General features: G+C 38.6%; 1 protein-coding gene across 1 annotated transcript in view; it reads right to left on the bottom strand.

Annotated features, from left to right (window-relative positions):
• KIF13A (kinesin family member 13A) overlaps positions 1-17,310 on the bottom strand; it is a 187,105-nt gene that overhangs the window by 70,786 nt on the left and 99,009 nt on the right. Inside the window, 3 exon segments of the mRNA XM_070515598.1 lie at positions 236-323; positions 3,211-3,391; positions 4,329-4,421. Coding sequence (XP_070371699.1) covers positions 236-323; positions 3,211-3,391; positions 4,329-4,421 — 362 coding nt within the window.

Below are 17,310 nucleotides of genomic sequence, written 5' to 3'. Positions count from 1 at the left end.
TTTAATGACTTTTTTTTTTTTTTTTTTTTTTGCTGAGGAAGATTCGCCCCATGCTAACATCTGTGCCAATCTTCCTCTATTTTGTATGTGGGTTGCCACCACCACGTGGCTATTGACAAGTGGTGTAGGTCCACACCAAGGAACCAAACCTGGGTCGCTGAAGCCGAGTGTGCCAAACTTAACCATAGGCTATGGGGCCAGCCCTGTAATGACATTTTTTAAAAATGACACTTACCTCAAAGCTAGTGACAGCCAGTTGGGATAAACCATCTACATACGGTCCCAAAACTTTATGCTCGCGAACTTTCAGAGACTGTCTACTCCTTTGGGAGGAAGGAAAAAGAAATGAATGAATCAGACCAAACCTGGAAGCTTTTTTTCTTTTTCAGCACTCAGTAACTAATATTGCAATTTCAAAAGAATTTTTTTAATGATCAAAAATATTCTAAAAGCTACTTTATTTGGATTAGCAAAACAGCATTCCTTACGAGGAATGTCTTTTATACTCTGAATTCTATTTAAAGGAACTTACTATTTAAAAAATTCTATTTCTACTCCCAAACAAAACAGCCAGCACATAGAATACTAGGTTAGGCTAACTCACTTTAGTAGATGAACTTCACTTTCACATAGGAGGAAAAAAAAGAAAGAAAAAGCAGCAAAGAACATGCCAGAACTGAATTTAACCTTAAGGCTATTTTATAAATAGGCACATTCTCAGTAAATAATGTCTTAAAGTTTTGACCAAGTAGTGAACAATATTAGAGTGTTTTAATTTACTTTTTCAAGTCTGCATTGATTTATGCCACTTCTGGGCTGACAATTTTATACAGAAAGTGATATTACAGCACAGCAATTGTTTGTAGTCACTGACGTTCATCCTCTGTTTAGAACTGGCTGTGCTCCTGAAGATTTTAGGGCTCTTTTGAATTTCTAAATAGCAAACCTGGTTTGGAACCCATTTGAACAGCTCATCAATAGATAACTGAGATTAAAAGCAAAGCTACATATATTATGACCATACTGTGTATGTCACCTTTTTCACGGCATCAGATATTAATCACCTTTCAAATCAAGAGTCAATGCTTGGCATGGAAAAAAGGAGCTAAGAATCACTGGGTACTTCCCAAAGTCTCGGCATTGTTCCCTAAGAACTTTTAAGTTATTTGACTTAATCTTGCAATAACCCTAACAAAGTAGCCTATACTAACTTTAAGAATGAAGAATTCAGTGTGACAGTGAGCGATTCTGCTGGACCTAAACAGGGGCAGACCAAATGCACATCTTCCAGAGAGATGCTTTGATGCACAGGATCCAGAACTCAGCCCACTTCACTTGCATAACCAGATTCTTTAACGCTATTCATGTGCAAAAAACCTAAATCCAGCACAGTATCAAGTGCTGGAGATGGTGTCTAACATCTGGAATTCTTGTACACTGCTGGTGGGAGTGTAAAGTGGTACAACCACTTTGGAAAACAGTTTGGCAGTACCTAATAAAGTTGAAGAATCAGTATCTGGTGACCCACAATTCCACTCCTGATGTATTCCCTAGAAACTCCTGCATTTGTACCCCAGGAGAACCGTACAAAGAGGCTCAGAGCAGCACTGTAGTGCTAACAAGTGGAAACCGCACAAATGACAGGCGGTGGGATAAACAAATTATGGATTAATTATACAATGGAATACTAAAGAGCAGTAAAAATTAACGCATTACTTCATATAGCAGAACGGATGAGTCATTGAGGGGAAAAATAGCAAGCCACCCAAGGACAAATATACTATGATGTCATTGCACAAAGTTAAAAATTGTGCAAAATTACGTGTAAACTCTAAAGAGGAGGATAATGAGAAACACAAAATTCATAATAGTAGTTACTCTGGGGAGGGGTAGGGAATGGAATGGGATATTCCATTTATTAACCCAAATGCTGAGTAGGGCAGTCGTTGATTTTATTATTCTTTACAGCTTACAGGTACTATAAATGGTCTTTCATATGCATTACATAGTTAACAACTTTAAATATAAACATTTCCTGTGATTTGGTCCCTTCCTTGCCACCCATAATTTTGATCTTATACCTTTGATTATATCCTTGATTATACAGCTGCTAAAAGCATTTCAAAATATTTTTTAATGACACGAGAAAGAGTTCATTATGTTACATAAAAAAATTCAGGATACTGAATTGTACTTAGAGAATGACCTCAACTCAGACACACAAACATACACACATCATAGACTTGAAACATAGGATCAAAATGCACTAAAGTACTAACAGTTTATTTTTGAGTGGTAGAATGAAAGGTCGTTTCTATCTCCTTACATTTTACCTATTTTCTAAATTTTTTATAAATGTTATTTTTAAATCAGTAAAAAAATTTTTAATTAAAAAAAGAAAGTACATGGCCCTCTCCTATCACTATAAATCAAACTGACCTGCTTTTTATTATCACTTAGTTCTTAAAAAATACAGATACCTGGGTTTCTGCCGGTCCTACTGAATCATAGCCTCTACGGATGTGGCTTAGGCCAGTATAGCCTTAAAAAGCCTTTCACGTGATTCCAATGCTCACCCCAGAGAGAATGAGTTGCTTAGGCTGTGTTGTTTCAATCCTTCAACTACTTTACCTCCAATTTAGAGGTGTTGCTTTCCAACAAATATGGAAGGACCAATGTGTCATTCCTTTTTTTTTCTTTGTGAGGAAGATTGGCCCTGAGCTAACATCTGTTGCCAATCTTCCACTTTTTGCTTGAGGAAGATTGTCCCTGAGCTGTGCCATTTTGTATGTGGGATGCCACCATAGCACGGCTTGATGAGCAGTGTGTATGTCTGCAGCTAGGATCTGAACCTGTGAACCCTGGGTTGCAGAAGCGGAATGCACGAACTTAACCACTATGCCACCGGGCTGGCCCCCAATGTGCCATTCTAACTCAGTGTTTATGAATAAATTATGGGGGCAAAATAATATCGATAGTAAAAACATCTTTCTAAATTGCATATGGAAGAACTTTATACATGAACATAGGATAAACAATGAATAGTGAGTATACCAACAGGCTTTGAGAAGCTGATGATTTCTCAGTAAATTAACCAAAACCAGAGTAGTAACCAAGGGCTCAAAAAAATATATTCACTTGCAGTTTTAACTTTAGGATCATTCGAAATTATTACCCCTATTACAATCTTAATTTCAACCACTAACTTACCCTTTGGGGTCTAAAAGATCCCGAACTTTTTCATTATAAATTTCCATATAGGATACTTCGACTTTAAAAGTCTGTGACTCATTTTGCTCCAGAGAGATCCTTTTAAATAAAGCACAGCAGAGCCTTGGAATAAGGCCCAGCTGCTCAGCATTGCCCATCATGGAGAAGGATTTTCCTGAGCCTGGAGAAGAGGAAGCAGAAAGAAAGGAGGATAAAAGAGGAAGCGAAATGTAATGCTTCAACCACGTAACGCATACAACCAAGTTGTATGCTTCAACCATACAAGTGTTCTACATTTATCAGCCATGGCCACACAGCACAAGTGGCAAACTTCGCCCTCAAACCCCGGCCCTTGGACAACATGGGTGCTGTTCTTTCCATTACACTCACAGCCTCCAGTTTAACTCTCAGGGCAAGATCTTGAGGGCAGCTCATTTACAGATGGATGTGTATAAATCTAACCACTAAAAATCCATAATCTTTAAAAGTATGTATAGTAAATATCAACTATACATTATCAAGTATCATGAACAGTATTTTACCCCCAAATATTTTATACTTGTGACAGTGCTTTGCTATATATTCTCTTGCCTGAGTCTCCCAGTTGTCCTGTGATTGACAATGGGCAGTATTGTTGATTTATTGATTTACTTCCACTTTAAGTTGAAATAATGGTGGCTCAGTGTTAATGGCTGAGCCACTAGTACGTTTTTTCAACCAACTGTGCCACGAGCCTAGGTTTAATAATCTTTCCTCACTCTTGTATCTTTGTGAAAAGTCCTCTATATAGGATGATAATCTGGGTTTTTCTATAGTTTCTTACCATAACGTTTATACGGAGAAACTGGTAATTATTGTTCTAGTTCAAATACAGGTTAAAACTATAGTTTAGGAAAATGACACTTAATAGTTTGAAACTAGCTTTGCTCATTAACACTGAAATTACTCAAGTACTGAAACTGTTGAACCTTCAAAAAGAAGGTTACTTTTGATCATCTAATTCAGTTAAACCCACAAAGTCAGAAGCATTTTTCTGTCGCTTCCCAAAGTGCTTTCTGTTTCTGTTTTAAGAAATGCATATTTAATATCACTGACTATATATAAAAGCAGCTACTTACCTGTCTGTCCATATGCAAAAATGCACGCATTATAACCCTGAAAGGCTTTTTCAAGAATTCCTTCTCCAAGGCACTTGAAAACCACTTCTTGACCTAAAACACAAAAAAATAAAAAACTAAAAAAAAGATTTTTCTTGACATATTTGTATTAATAAGTCCCAGTTATTAACAATAGTCTCTCAATCCAAAAAGATGTTAAAAGTGTACTGCATGCCTACTATGTGTAGGGCTATATATTAAGAGCTTACCATATGCAATTTTATTTACTCTTCTAAACTATAGCTCAGTACCTGGACCAATTTATGATTCTATTCATTATTTCCCTCTAAGACATTTGTCTAGGCATTAAAGTTTCCTTTCTATTGTCAGTGGGCCATATGGAAGCACTGTTTAAATTTGGTTATGTTTCTTCTCATGAGTTAGTATCAAAATGTCATTAAACATAAGTTGTTTTATTTCCCCATCTGGATTGTGAGCTTCCAATGAGCAGGAACCATGTCACACACATTGTGGTATGTGCCTGCACCTCTGCACCTAGCACGGTGCTGAGCACATGCCTAGTGCTGAGAAATTGTTCATTGCTGGTGGAGGTGATGTGCTGAGCACAGGCACCTCTCACCTGTGTTCCCACGGGGTGTTCAGGGAGAAGTTCTCTTCCGTGAGCCTGTCTACAGCTTACCGAGCTCTTGGGAGTGTTCTGTCATGTATATATACTACGGTAGCGTCCGGCTGAAAAGTAAAGGTGTGAACATCTTTTTAAACACTGAAGGTGACATTTACTACCTTTTGAAATTGGTGACTTTCTAACATCCATTCTCTATCATTAAGAGAATTAAAATGATATTCTTCTCCCTCTGTTCTCTTATAGTCCTTAGAACACTCGCTGCCACAGCATTTGCAGAACCTACAGCTTTAAGTACCTCTTTCCTCCATGGAAACGAGAACCCTGATTGATGTCAGAGACTATAATCTGTTGACCTTTGTAATCCTAGTGCCTAGTCCAAATGCTTAGGAAATGTTTGCTGACAGAATGAGTCTGTTTAACCTTTTTATCCTACATGAAAATTCCTTGTACACTTGGAAATAACGCAACACAACATACGCTTTTGGGTGTATGTTTTTGTTTCGTGCAAAGTTGGATCTGGTCTTGGCAGTCCCTTGTTATACTCTGGCACAGCATGGTTGCAGGATGGGACTCTCCAAAATGTGTAAGCACGAAACAAGAAATAATCCTGTCAACCATTAGGTTGGCAAAAAATAAAATTCTGACAACATCAAATACAGCTGGATTGAGGAAATACTTGTTTTCGTAAGATGCTGGTGGGAGAATAAACAAATGCAGCCATTCTGAAGGACAACCTCATGGCACTCATAAACAGGAACATGCCCACACCCTCCGACCCACTGGGAGGCAGCCACCCTGCAGACACTTCCACAAGGGACCCTTGTGTAATAAGATGTTCATGGCAGCATTACTTGTGGTACTGTAAGGTGGAGTCAAGTAAAACGTCTGTTAGGAAGGGAGTGGATAAGTAAAATGTGACTATTCTATATGATGGAATGTCAAAACCCATGTAAAAAAACAAAACAAATCTATGTGTGTAAACTACGCTAGAATTCAAAAACATTGAGTAAAAGAAAAGTCACCTTCAGACTGTACACACAAGGGGAAAACTTATGTCTGTGTGTGTGTGTGTCTGTGTGTGTGTGTGTGTGTGATATCTATGGGTGCTACAGTAAACTAAACGCATTCGAAGAAAATATACCAAATTTATAAAACTTTATTTCTGACTTCTAACATCTAGCACAGAGCCTGGTACCTAAGAGGTATTCAAAACATGTTGGCGGGATATGTGGATTTTTTAACAGGTGTAACCGTAAGAGGCCTTCCTAAATACACGGGTTGGTTGTGAAGACTACCTAAAGATGTGTGTGTGTGTGTGCATACACACACACTCTGAGAAGAATAACGTATTGTCGAAATTATTATTCACTAAACACACACTTTCAAAATTGCTTTTATGTTATAGGTAAGTATGACGGAGTCTTGCATTCACTAAGAAAATATCTGGCCCATCCTGCTCTTGATCCTTTCATACACATCAGTAGTTTTTTCTCCTAAGTTTTCTCAAGGACCTTCCTTATTTCACATGTATTCCCAAGGCCCATGCCAAAAGGCAGGCCTTAGATCTGGAGCTGAGCCCTGCAGTGCAGGAGATCAGGAATTAAACACAGCCTTTGCTCAGGCTTGTGAGAACTGATAGTGGTCCTCAGCCAGACCCAAGTGCCACTGGAAGGCATTCCAAAAGCACTGTCTCCTGGCACAAGCAGATGAACAGAACAACCCCGTTTGATCTTCCACACTGGTCAACCAGCCCCGCTGGCAGATGGGTGAGGGTGGGGACAAGATGCTTTAAGACTTGGCTAGGTCAAACATCCTGACCGTAATTCATGATTTCAATTCATATTTAGTAACTCGACAGAAAACAAAGGCTTGAGTTGATGAAAGGACTCAACTGCAGAGAGTTACTTTGGTCAAAGAGCTTTTACCAGGACTACACAGAGCCTGAAGTCGTTAACCAATCCAGAATTTCTATCTGTTCCTATAGCAGGTAGTGAAATACAATATTTTTGGTTTCTGCTCCTCATACTGAGTAAGCTGGAATTACGAGGAATAATTTTCTCAATGTTCTTTCAATAGCAAATCACAATGTATCTTTTTCCTAAGTAGGGATGGCCTTTTAAACTAAAGATCATTAGCTGAAAAAAACAAGAACGAATGCTATAAAGCTACATGAGGGGCCGGCCTGGTGGTGCAGTGGTTAAGTGCACACTTTCCGCTTCAGCGGCCTAGGGTTCGCCAGTTCAGATCTCGGGTGCAGACGTGGCACCGCTTGGCAAGCCATGCTGTGGTAGGCATCCCACATATAAAAAGTAGAGGAAGATGGGCATGGATGTGAGCTCAAGGCCAGTCTTCCTCAGCAAAAAGAGGAGCATTGGCAGCAGATGTTAGCTCAGGGCTAATCTTCCTCAAAAAAAAAAAAAAAAAGCCATATGAAATAGGTTTATGATATGTAAAGTGAAAAAAACCCAACCCAGAATAAGTATACTAAAATTGCATGAAAAATAAACCAAATGATCAAAGAATTCTCCAGGATATGAAAATACAAGAATAAATTTCAGTTTAGCCTACGTCCAAATTATTGCAAACAACAAATGGGATATGACTTAACCTATTTAACTTATATACTTTTATTATTTATGCTACTAAGAAGAAAGAAGAGAATTAATTTTTATCAACTGCCTTGTTTGCAACGCCCTTTACATATTTTATACCATTGAATCCTTGCAATACTCCAGTACAGTAGGTACAGACTGTGATTCATAAGGAGACTGGGGCTCTGAAAGGGTACGTCATTTGCCCAAGATCATCCCACGAGTGAGGGGCAGGGCCTGGATCTGTCTGTACTGACTCCTGAATGTTAAGGTTGATGCCCATCCATAATCAGTGACTCACGCTGCATGACACGGGGAATCAGTTACTCCCACTCTGTTCTCCAAGGTACTTTTTTTTTTTTGACAAACTCCCAGAACTTATCACATCACACTATTTTTTCTCCATGTTTGTCTCTGCCATTGGATGGTGAGCTCCTTTGAAATCAGGAGTTGTTACATCTTAGCAGAGTGCCTGGCACACAGTAGGCATTCTTATTTACTGAATTATCCCTATGTTGACACTGCTGTCTTCAGATTGAAGTGTAGTTAATTTGGGGCCCCTTTTTTCATTAATGATGGTTAAAGCACCAAAATATTTTCTGTCGAACTTAAAAGGAAATATTTAGTTGTATTAGAGGTTACACTTTGGCTAAAGTATGACTATTTTTGAAATTCTAATGAGACCCTGAAGACTACAGTAGCCTTTGTTAAATAAGGCACTGGAGTGTAGATAGACATGTCAACATAATGTGTATCTACTAATTGGATAATTTTGATAAAAATTACAGATTACACTTTTACTTACACCCACAGAAACCTCCTGGGCATTAAAAGATATGTGACTGAAAAAAATAAATCAGTGTCTCTGATTTCCACTAAATATATACATATGCTTTCCAAAAAGTCAAGTTCTTTTAGATATTTACAGTTATGCTTGACAGAATATAATTGAGATTTATCATATTTAATAAAGTTTTAGTTATAACTAGGAAATGAAAAGATTCTGGGAAACATAATGGAAGATGAAAGAACAGAAAACAACTATACTGTGTTTCTGGAAAGAATTTTTCTCCTTTCCATCCTTAAATAGCTATCATGAAGCACAATTTATAAAAGGATAAATATAAGGAATATAAATATAAGGAATATTGTAAAGCTCAGGTATTTTTAAAAATCTAAGAAAGACTGGATTCTAGAGAAACTGGAATACATTTATCACTATGGCTTCATGTCTCAAAAGAAATTTATTCTCTTTTCAGGCAAGAAATAATGAACATTTTCCCATCTCTACAAAGTTATAACAACATAAACCTTCTTTTAAAATACCTGCTTAGCTTTCCATTATATGCTTAACTGATGCAATCAGTTCCCTACTATGGATATTCAGTTTATTTCCTTTTGCTTTTTTCTGCAATGTTTATCCTTAAATATTTATCTTTGTGTACTTTCTCTATTGACTTTACTAAGCAAAACTCAAAAAAATCAAATTACTAAGTCCTCTAGCAATGCATGAGTCCTTTTTTCTACACCCTCAAGAACACTGGCTATTATCATTCTTCTTGGTTTTGATTAATAAAAAAAAAACTCTTGTTAAACTAAAATTTTCCTTTTCTTCGTTTATTGCTCCTTTTGTATTTATTCTTTAGTAAATTGGTTATTTGGGTCCTATGTTTATTGTTACAAATCATTTGGTTTACTCACTGATTTTTTACTTATTAAACATGCTCATCATATGTCAAGGACATTAACCTTTGGTCTATCATGTTGTAAATACTTTTTCCCAGTCTGTCATTTACCTTTCAGTCTTATGTTGTTCTTTGTCATACAAAAGCTTTTGGTCTTTCATATTCAAATCTTTTTTCATATTTTCCTTTATGATTTTCGCCTATGGTATATGTTATACTTCCAACTCCTTTTGGATTATTATTACCCCAAATTATATACGTATTCACTTATATTTTCTTTTAGTTTTATTGTTTTTGTTTTTTTACACTTTTATTGTCAAATCTGAACTCCAGCTGTGTAACCTTGGGCAAGTTCTCAGTTTCTTCATTAGTAAAACAGAAATAATAGTTGCTCCCTTACTGGGTTGCTGGTATAATTTAAAAGGCATTATAGGTAAAGCACTTGCCACAGAGCCTGGCCATTATAAGTCTAGAATATATTTTAGTCAATATCCATTATTAATATCATCTCTTAAATCTTTAATCAACCATAATTAATTTGGGTGTAAAGAAGGAAGTAATCATCTAATTATTTTTCCTTAAAATAGTTCCTCCATCTTCGTAACAATTCTGTGAGGCAATCCAGTTTCAAAGATAAAAGAAAGGATACTCGTTCTTGGAAAAAAAATTCAAAGGAATCATTTATTGCTATTTCTCTAGTTCCCTTAGAGATCTCACTTCTAAAATTCCACTGACCAAATATAATGGTGGTGTACCCTCACACATGACAGGAGTGTGTGTGTGTGTGTGTGAACAAGTGTCTACGTGGTGGTGTGTGCGTGTGTATTGGTGTGGAGGGGAGGGCACGGGGGTCATGATGAAGAGAGGAAGGAGAAACAGTATCATTATTTGGGCCAGGATATGCCAACCCAGGAAGTCCAGTGGAGGAAAGATATTTACCATTCTTTTACGACATTAAGATATCTCAGAAGGTACAGGGGGAGAAAAACCAACATAATAAGTCATATTAATAAAATTGTGAATAGAAATGTGATCTGTAGTGTTCCCTTTAGTTTTCTGTTCTGGTGTTTTTACCCTATGAATCCCTGGCTGGGGTTATACTTAATCAATTCTTTGATCTGGAGACTTTCAGGGCACCACTGGCTCAGTAAGAAACTACCATAAAAAAGGCCAGACTGTCCAGCAAAGCCTAAAGATGCACTGTAGACTCTTCATACAGACTCCTGTCCTCCTGAACAGAACCAGCTCTCCATGACACACAAACACTGGCTGTACTTCACTCGAGGAGAGAGAAAAATATTAAATATCAAAGACCCTTATATGGTCTATTGAGGAGAGTTTGGTTTATCTCAAAGATTGAGAAGGGTTTTTTGCTTTGTTTGTTTCTATTTTTTAAACACAGCAGTCCCCTTTCTCGGCATAGGAAAAAATGACTTGCCAACTGTTTTTTGAAGCTCAGTTCACAAAAAAAAGAGCTGTTTATGCTGGATAGTGGGAATCAGGGATCCACAGAAAATGCAATATCCATACCCTAAATGTTTCTCAAGTACCGTTCCACACTCAAATAGAGTCAAGTGATGTTTGTCTAGGGGAACACACACCAGCCCATAAGGGAAAGTTTAGAAGTCCTGTGAGCAGCAGGAGGATCTATGAGTATTTGTTTCTACCCCAGACAAACTGAGCAAACCACAATGCTGTCAAACCCCAAAGCCTTGTGGCTTTTTGGCGGAAGGATGCCAGAGAGGCGGCAGCCACCCTGCAGCTGTCAGCTCCGCAAGCCTTCTACAGGGACTCCACAGGGCAAACCTGACCTCGCTTGTTAAGAACCATGACCAAGGTGCCAATTTCCTCTGTGGGGTGTATGATTAGACTTCCTATAACCATGTGGACAAGTCTTAAAACATAAGCATGCCCAAGGCAACCCATAACACAATGTCAGAACAGTAGAGATGGCTCCTGAATGGAATTTCTGCAGTCATAGACCTGATCCACCCAACTCTGAGTCACACACGATAGCCTTTGAAAAGCTAACACCCTGAGTCTCCATACTTGTGTATAATCTGTCCCTACTGGGAATAGCAGCAATGCACTCAAAGCTGCTGCATGTGTGCACTGGGAGCTGAGTAACCGAGGTAATTCTCTCTCTACAGCAGGGCCCTGATAGCAAAGCACAGAAGACGACAAACTAGGGATGGAAGGGAAGATACACCTATCATTCATACGCCTAACATGTGACTACTGAAAGATGCAGGGTCAGACAATCACAGTGGGCTATGTTCTAAGAAATGGGAGAACAAAATGGGAGGGCATAACCCTGTCTTATTTATAATCTGCATTAAACAAGGTAGACTCATATAGATCACAACCGAATAAAATACTAAGTATGCAATATAAGGCTGGACATGACATGCACAGAATAGTTCTCATTTTTCTAAAGTAGCTACATGGAAGAGTATTCAAGATTTTAACATAATCAATAATTTTATCACATTAAACAGAGTCTCCAGTTTTCCTTCTTTTCCTCATCTCTTTTCTCACTGGAGTTAGAGTGAAAAAAAAAATGGTTAAGCTCAATATTTATGGCTTGGAATTCTTGGGCTGGCTCATTTGTGAGGGTGTTTTTCCACTTCTAAACAGGGCTGACAGCCATAGCGATTTTGATGAGTCTGGACTTGGCAGGTGGCCCAGCTCCAAATCAGGGCACCTGGACAGTGCAGGACCAGGCAGGTTCTTCACACGCACCTGAAGGGCGAAGAATGCCGAAGCTGGACAAGGTTTAAGCAAATCCCTCTCCAAACAGTGCAACTCTCAGAAACTGTCATGTAGTGACTTTAAACCTGGTTTAAGTTAAATAACCAAAGACTACAGAGTTCAGATAAAGGAACTAAAGCTTTAAGGCTTGCCTTGGTGACACCAGATTTAAGTTTTAATCAACCGTAGACGTGTGCCATTAAGGGGCCTGGTAAGAGGATCCCGAGAAACTGGGCCATGAGGGTAAAGGTAGGCCACGGGGCCATTTTCCATAGTGGCATCCAAGAGCGATCAGCTTTGCAGTCCCCGGGAGAGTGACTCGCAGCACGGCACGGGTGACTCACCAGACGAACGTTTCCACCCCAGCGGCAGTGCTGGGGCCAGCCATGAGCTGGCAGTGAAACTTGGCTCCTTTTTTTGTTGTCAGATAAAGCGGCTGACTCCCGGGGAGGGGGTCAGGCACTGGTGCCCAGGATGAAAGAAGAAAATAAGCCACCTTACCTGGGAGGCTTGTCTAATAGAGAACACGCTTTGGAGTTATTCAGGAGGGTATTTTCACATAAAACAAGGGCTGAGAAAGGAAATGTTCTTCATTTCTATCTGCTCGATAGTGTTTTACACTGTCTCTCTCAGACAGAGAAGCAGGCTTGACTCAACGTTTCTTCTGGACCGTGGGGTGCACAATATTTATGGCCCTTGAGGGGAGGCTGAAACAAAGCCCAAACCAAATGCAGGCATTCAGGACTCTAGAGAACTTCTGACAGGAGGGAGAATGCTATGAGTCTGATTCCTGGCTGGGTTCCAAGCCAGAGCACGCCAATACGATTTCCTTAACACAGCCTCTTTTGGGGATGAGAGAGAAGAGAGGAGAGCCTGGGATTACTGTAGAATCCATAAAATCTTCACATATAATTGTCATTGACTGAAATCCACATTTACCACTGCTTTCAGCTCTCTCTCAGGTAGCAGGGCCTCTCTGAACCTCAGTTTCCTCATCTGTAAAATGGGGACAATAACAGTTTCTACCTGGTTGGGTGTTTTGACAATTAAATGACCTGCTGTAGGTAAAGAGACAAGCACAGAGCTTGGAACCTAGTGCTCAGAACGATACTGTATATTGTTGTAATTATTATCCACCTCTCTACATACCTCTAATTAAGTTAAATGATGTCTCTGGGTGCCAATATATACTTTAGGGAATAGATGCAGATGAAGAAAGTGTGGAAGAAGGTGGGGTTGGGTGGGATGAACAAACAGGGGAGTAGAGGTGAGAAGCATACATGCATACTTTTTTTTTTCATTTAACAATAGCTTAGCTCTTTTATTTCAGAGAAATTTTTCTTAACTGACGTCTACTTATCCAATTCTCTGGATACACCAACATTCTCTCTTCCATCTGTAAGATAGAGCGATGCATGCCCACTGCATGCTCAATCACCCCAGCTGGTAGGCTACTCTCTGGACTCCCACCAGCTGAGTTATGTTCTCACAAAGGGTCAGTTGTGTTTGCTCCTAAACTGGTTTATGTCAGTTGCCCTTCTCTGTAATTACATAATTTAATTAACAAATGTAAAAACAGAGTTGCTGATTCTGAGAAAACTAAGTTGGACACTTAGGAACAAGTTGATAAAGGTGAGTCATTAAAAGAATTCTCAAATTAGGTATGGATGAGACAACTTGTAAAAGACTGTAAAAGAAAAACCTAGGATTCTGCACTAGATTGTTTCATAAATGTCTTAAGATGGCATGCACCATTTATAATGAATATCTAACAAACTTTTCAAATAGTCAACTACTACTGCTTCTCTTAACTATAGGAAAAACTTTTATGGTTTTGATAACCCTAACAGCTAACAATTAGTGAGCATTTACTCTGGGCAAGGCACTTGCTGAGTGCTGTACACACACTTGAATAGCATAATAATGAATCAATGCAACATGGTAGAACAAATATTTTGGAACTCTGCTAAAAAATTGGTTGTATTTTGGCTACTGTCAGATTTTAGAATGTAAATTGTGATGTACAGCTAAACAACGTGAAACAGAAATCACTTCTACTTCTGAGCACAGAAAATCCCCCATCATGGGAACAGAATCAAACATGGCTGCTCTCCCCACAGCAACAGCCCACGGCTCTGAGGCACTCAGCTGTCCCCTCACAGTATAAAGCAACGCTAGCAGAACAAGAATCCAATGTACAGCCTTTCTCCTGAATTGCAGGGTATTAACAACGCCTGAAAACACATGGCTTCAGCAAATTTGAGCAACATACCATATGGTGAGAACTGTTATATAATTTCTAAGTCAATAGTTTAGAATCTCTCAGGCCAAGAAACATGTCCACATGGATCCCCAGACATGCCACCACCAGACTGATTTTTATTTTTGGCATGAAGATTTATAGAAAAATAGGTTTATGAAAAATATTCACCTACTAGGAAGAAAATTGAAACCAAGGTTATTGGAAGTCACTGTTATTTACTAACATGACACATTTTAGGCAGTGACAAAGGATGTATTGATTTATTGTTGAGAAGGCCTTAATTGCAATCAGTAGTGATTTAAGCATTTACAAAGATCTACTATCTTTTATGACACTCTCAAGTTTATCAGTACTCACTATAATATAATAACTTTATAATCCGAAATTGTGGATCTATGTCTATGTGCATGTATATATGAGGTTGAGATAGATATAGGTTTACATAGAAATGCCAAGCTTTGCATGCCTAATTCTGCAGGTTACTTCTGTTTTTCTTTTCTTAGCCCTGGTACAAGAGTTTTTGCTTTAAATACTCAGAATTATGTGCCAGACGAGCATCTTTATGACTACCTAACTAAAAGGTAATAATAATGAGAGAGAATATATTTAAAATGTAAAATGTCTCAAAGCATGATTCAATGCAATTCAAATGGCTTAACAAACAAGGCTTTTATTTGCTCTGAAAAGTCCACTGCAACAGCTGTGTGGCCAGCATCAAATGTCTGATTCAAGTTTTATCAGAGTGCTGGAGGAGAGCTGAGATCATTCTAGGCCATATCTCCTCTTTTCACAGATGAGGAAACAGAGAGCCCCAAAGTTTAGCAGTTTGTGACAAAACCAGGTCTCATAAATACCAGCACACGCATTTGCTTTCCAAAGCACTGAGTCTACCAGCCTTACTATGCTACAATGTGACAATGATAAATATTAAGTGAGCTTTTCCTATGTGCCAGTATTGACATAAGTACTTTACATAAACAGGTCATTTAGTTCTCAAATCAACCCTGTGAGATCAGAACTATTATCATCCTTATTTAACATAGAGGAAAGAGAAGAGTAGTAAGATTCAGTAACTCACAGGACCTTACACAGATAGAAGGTGGTGTAGCCAGGATTTGAGCCAGGCAGTCCACATGTTCCACCACTCCAACCAACCCGCTGCAATGCCATTATACATACTATAGAATCATGCACTTCTAACGCAGAAAGCCTGAGAGTGGAAGCTCTTGCTATAGCTTTTAATAAATAACGTAATATAAAACACAATTGAGGATTTAACATTTTACACACTACATGAAACTTACAGCCCCGGCTTCTCTTGTCTTTCGATCCATGCACTTATCTTTCTGTCTCTCTCCCCGCTTCCCTCTGCCCCCCAAGTTTTGAGAGCTGCCTTGAGCTCTGATTCAGTATCAATGATGCCATTATTCACTGAGCCTGACAAATAGGTCCGTTTCAGGAAATACGTGCTTCCCCTTCTCCGTTTCCTCTATTTCCCATCAAAGAATGAAAGCTTCTATCTTAATGTTTCTATTCACAATTAAGAAGGAATCCCTTTTTTCTTTTAAATGAAGAGAAAGGAAATCAAATTAGTATAGAAACCAATCAACTAGTAATTATTTACTGGTATTACTATTACTAATCTACTAGCAACGTTTTTACTGGGCAGATTATTTACAATGAATGCAAACAATCCTGAGAACAGCAAGCAAGAATTTTACTTTTTGCTAAAGTGGTCACAGTATTTGTACATTAATGGGGATATCTAAAGAATAAGAATTTTCTCTCCAAATTTTGTAAATAGACATTGCTCTAACAGCCGAGAGAACCCTATTTCAGGGCTAGCTGGAACACGGTGATTTGATATGATCACGCCAACTATAATTTAGTAAATTTTAGGCTATCAGTAGTTTAAAAATCATTTTTATCTTCTCGAATATTTCTGAACATACTACTGGCAATGAAGAACTACAGAAATCTTGAGTTTCACATTTGAATTTTATCATCTGTACTTAATAAAGTTATTTCTGGTAAAAAAAAACAACACACACCAAAATGTGTGTCCTATATCCAGGGTCATAAGTGATACACTGCAGAAGGCTAGGATGGTCTCTACAGGCAATAATGGGGGACATGATTCTAGAATCTTCCTTAAGCATTATTTTAACCACATCACCCCAACAGCCCCCATTTTTCACCATGTCAGTCTAAACTTCTTAGTCTGGCTTTTTAAATTTCCTATTACCCTGCCTCACTCAAAACACAAATAGGTCTCCCACTGCTCCCTCAAAGATGCACGTTATGCTCAGACCAGTGCTATCTACCATGCTTACTCCCACTTCTGCATCTGCACTTATGGAAAAGCCAAACGAAGTATCATTTATGGCACCTTCCATTAATCAGCAAGTTCAGTTACTTATTTAACCCTTACAAGCACATATGAAATAGGTATTATCATTTCCATGTTTCCCATTTTGCAGAAAAGAAATTGTAACTCAGAGAGATTAAATTATCTAAGAGAACCAAAACAGTGGTCCTGAGATTTAAACCTGAGATTTCAGAGTCCATGAGCTTTCCTTGATACCATGCTGCCTCCTCTTGTCTGGATGCCCACTCCACTGCCCTTTAGCTAAAACTGTGCTAAACTTTTACGCCTAGTTTCAGTCCCACCTCCTCTATAAGCCTTCCGAGGCATCTTCAGTCTTTCCAGATTTTGCCTTTCCTTGGGTTTTCTTTAGTACTTAAAGCCTGTAAAACTCATCAGAGTTTAATTTATCTCAAAATGTTTACTGTTGTTTGTTACGCATCCTTGTGCTTTCCAATTTAGTTTTTAATTTCTCCAGGGCTTCCTAGGCTGTGCACACAGGAAGGCTTTCACGAATACTTAAGGAACTGTTCTGAGATTTTCTGGCTTCCTGGGTTATGTAAGAAGAACAAAACAGCATTGGGCTGGGACACAGAATTGGTGGTGGGCAGTCATGGAGCAGATGGTGGGGGAAGGTAGGCTGGGGCTAGATAATAAAGCACCTCAAATGTCATCCCAAGGAGGACAGATTTTGTCTCTAAG

This window comes from Equus asinus, chromosome 8, assembly GCF_041296235.1.
Source record: "Equus asinus isolate D_3611 breed Donkey chromosome 8, EquAss-T2T_v2, whole genome shotgun sequence".
In the NCBI taxonomy this organism is placed as follows: Eukaryota; Metazoa; Chordata; class Mammalia; order Perissodactyla; family Equidae; genus Equus; species Equus asinus.
Note: the sequence above shows the minus strand (reverse complement) of the source record. Positions and strands in the feature narration are given on the sequence as shown.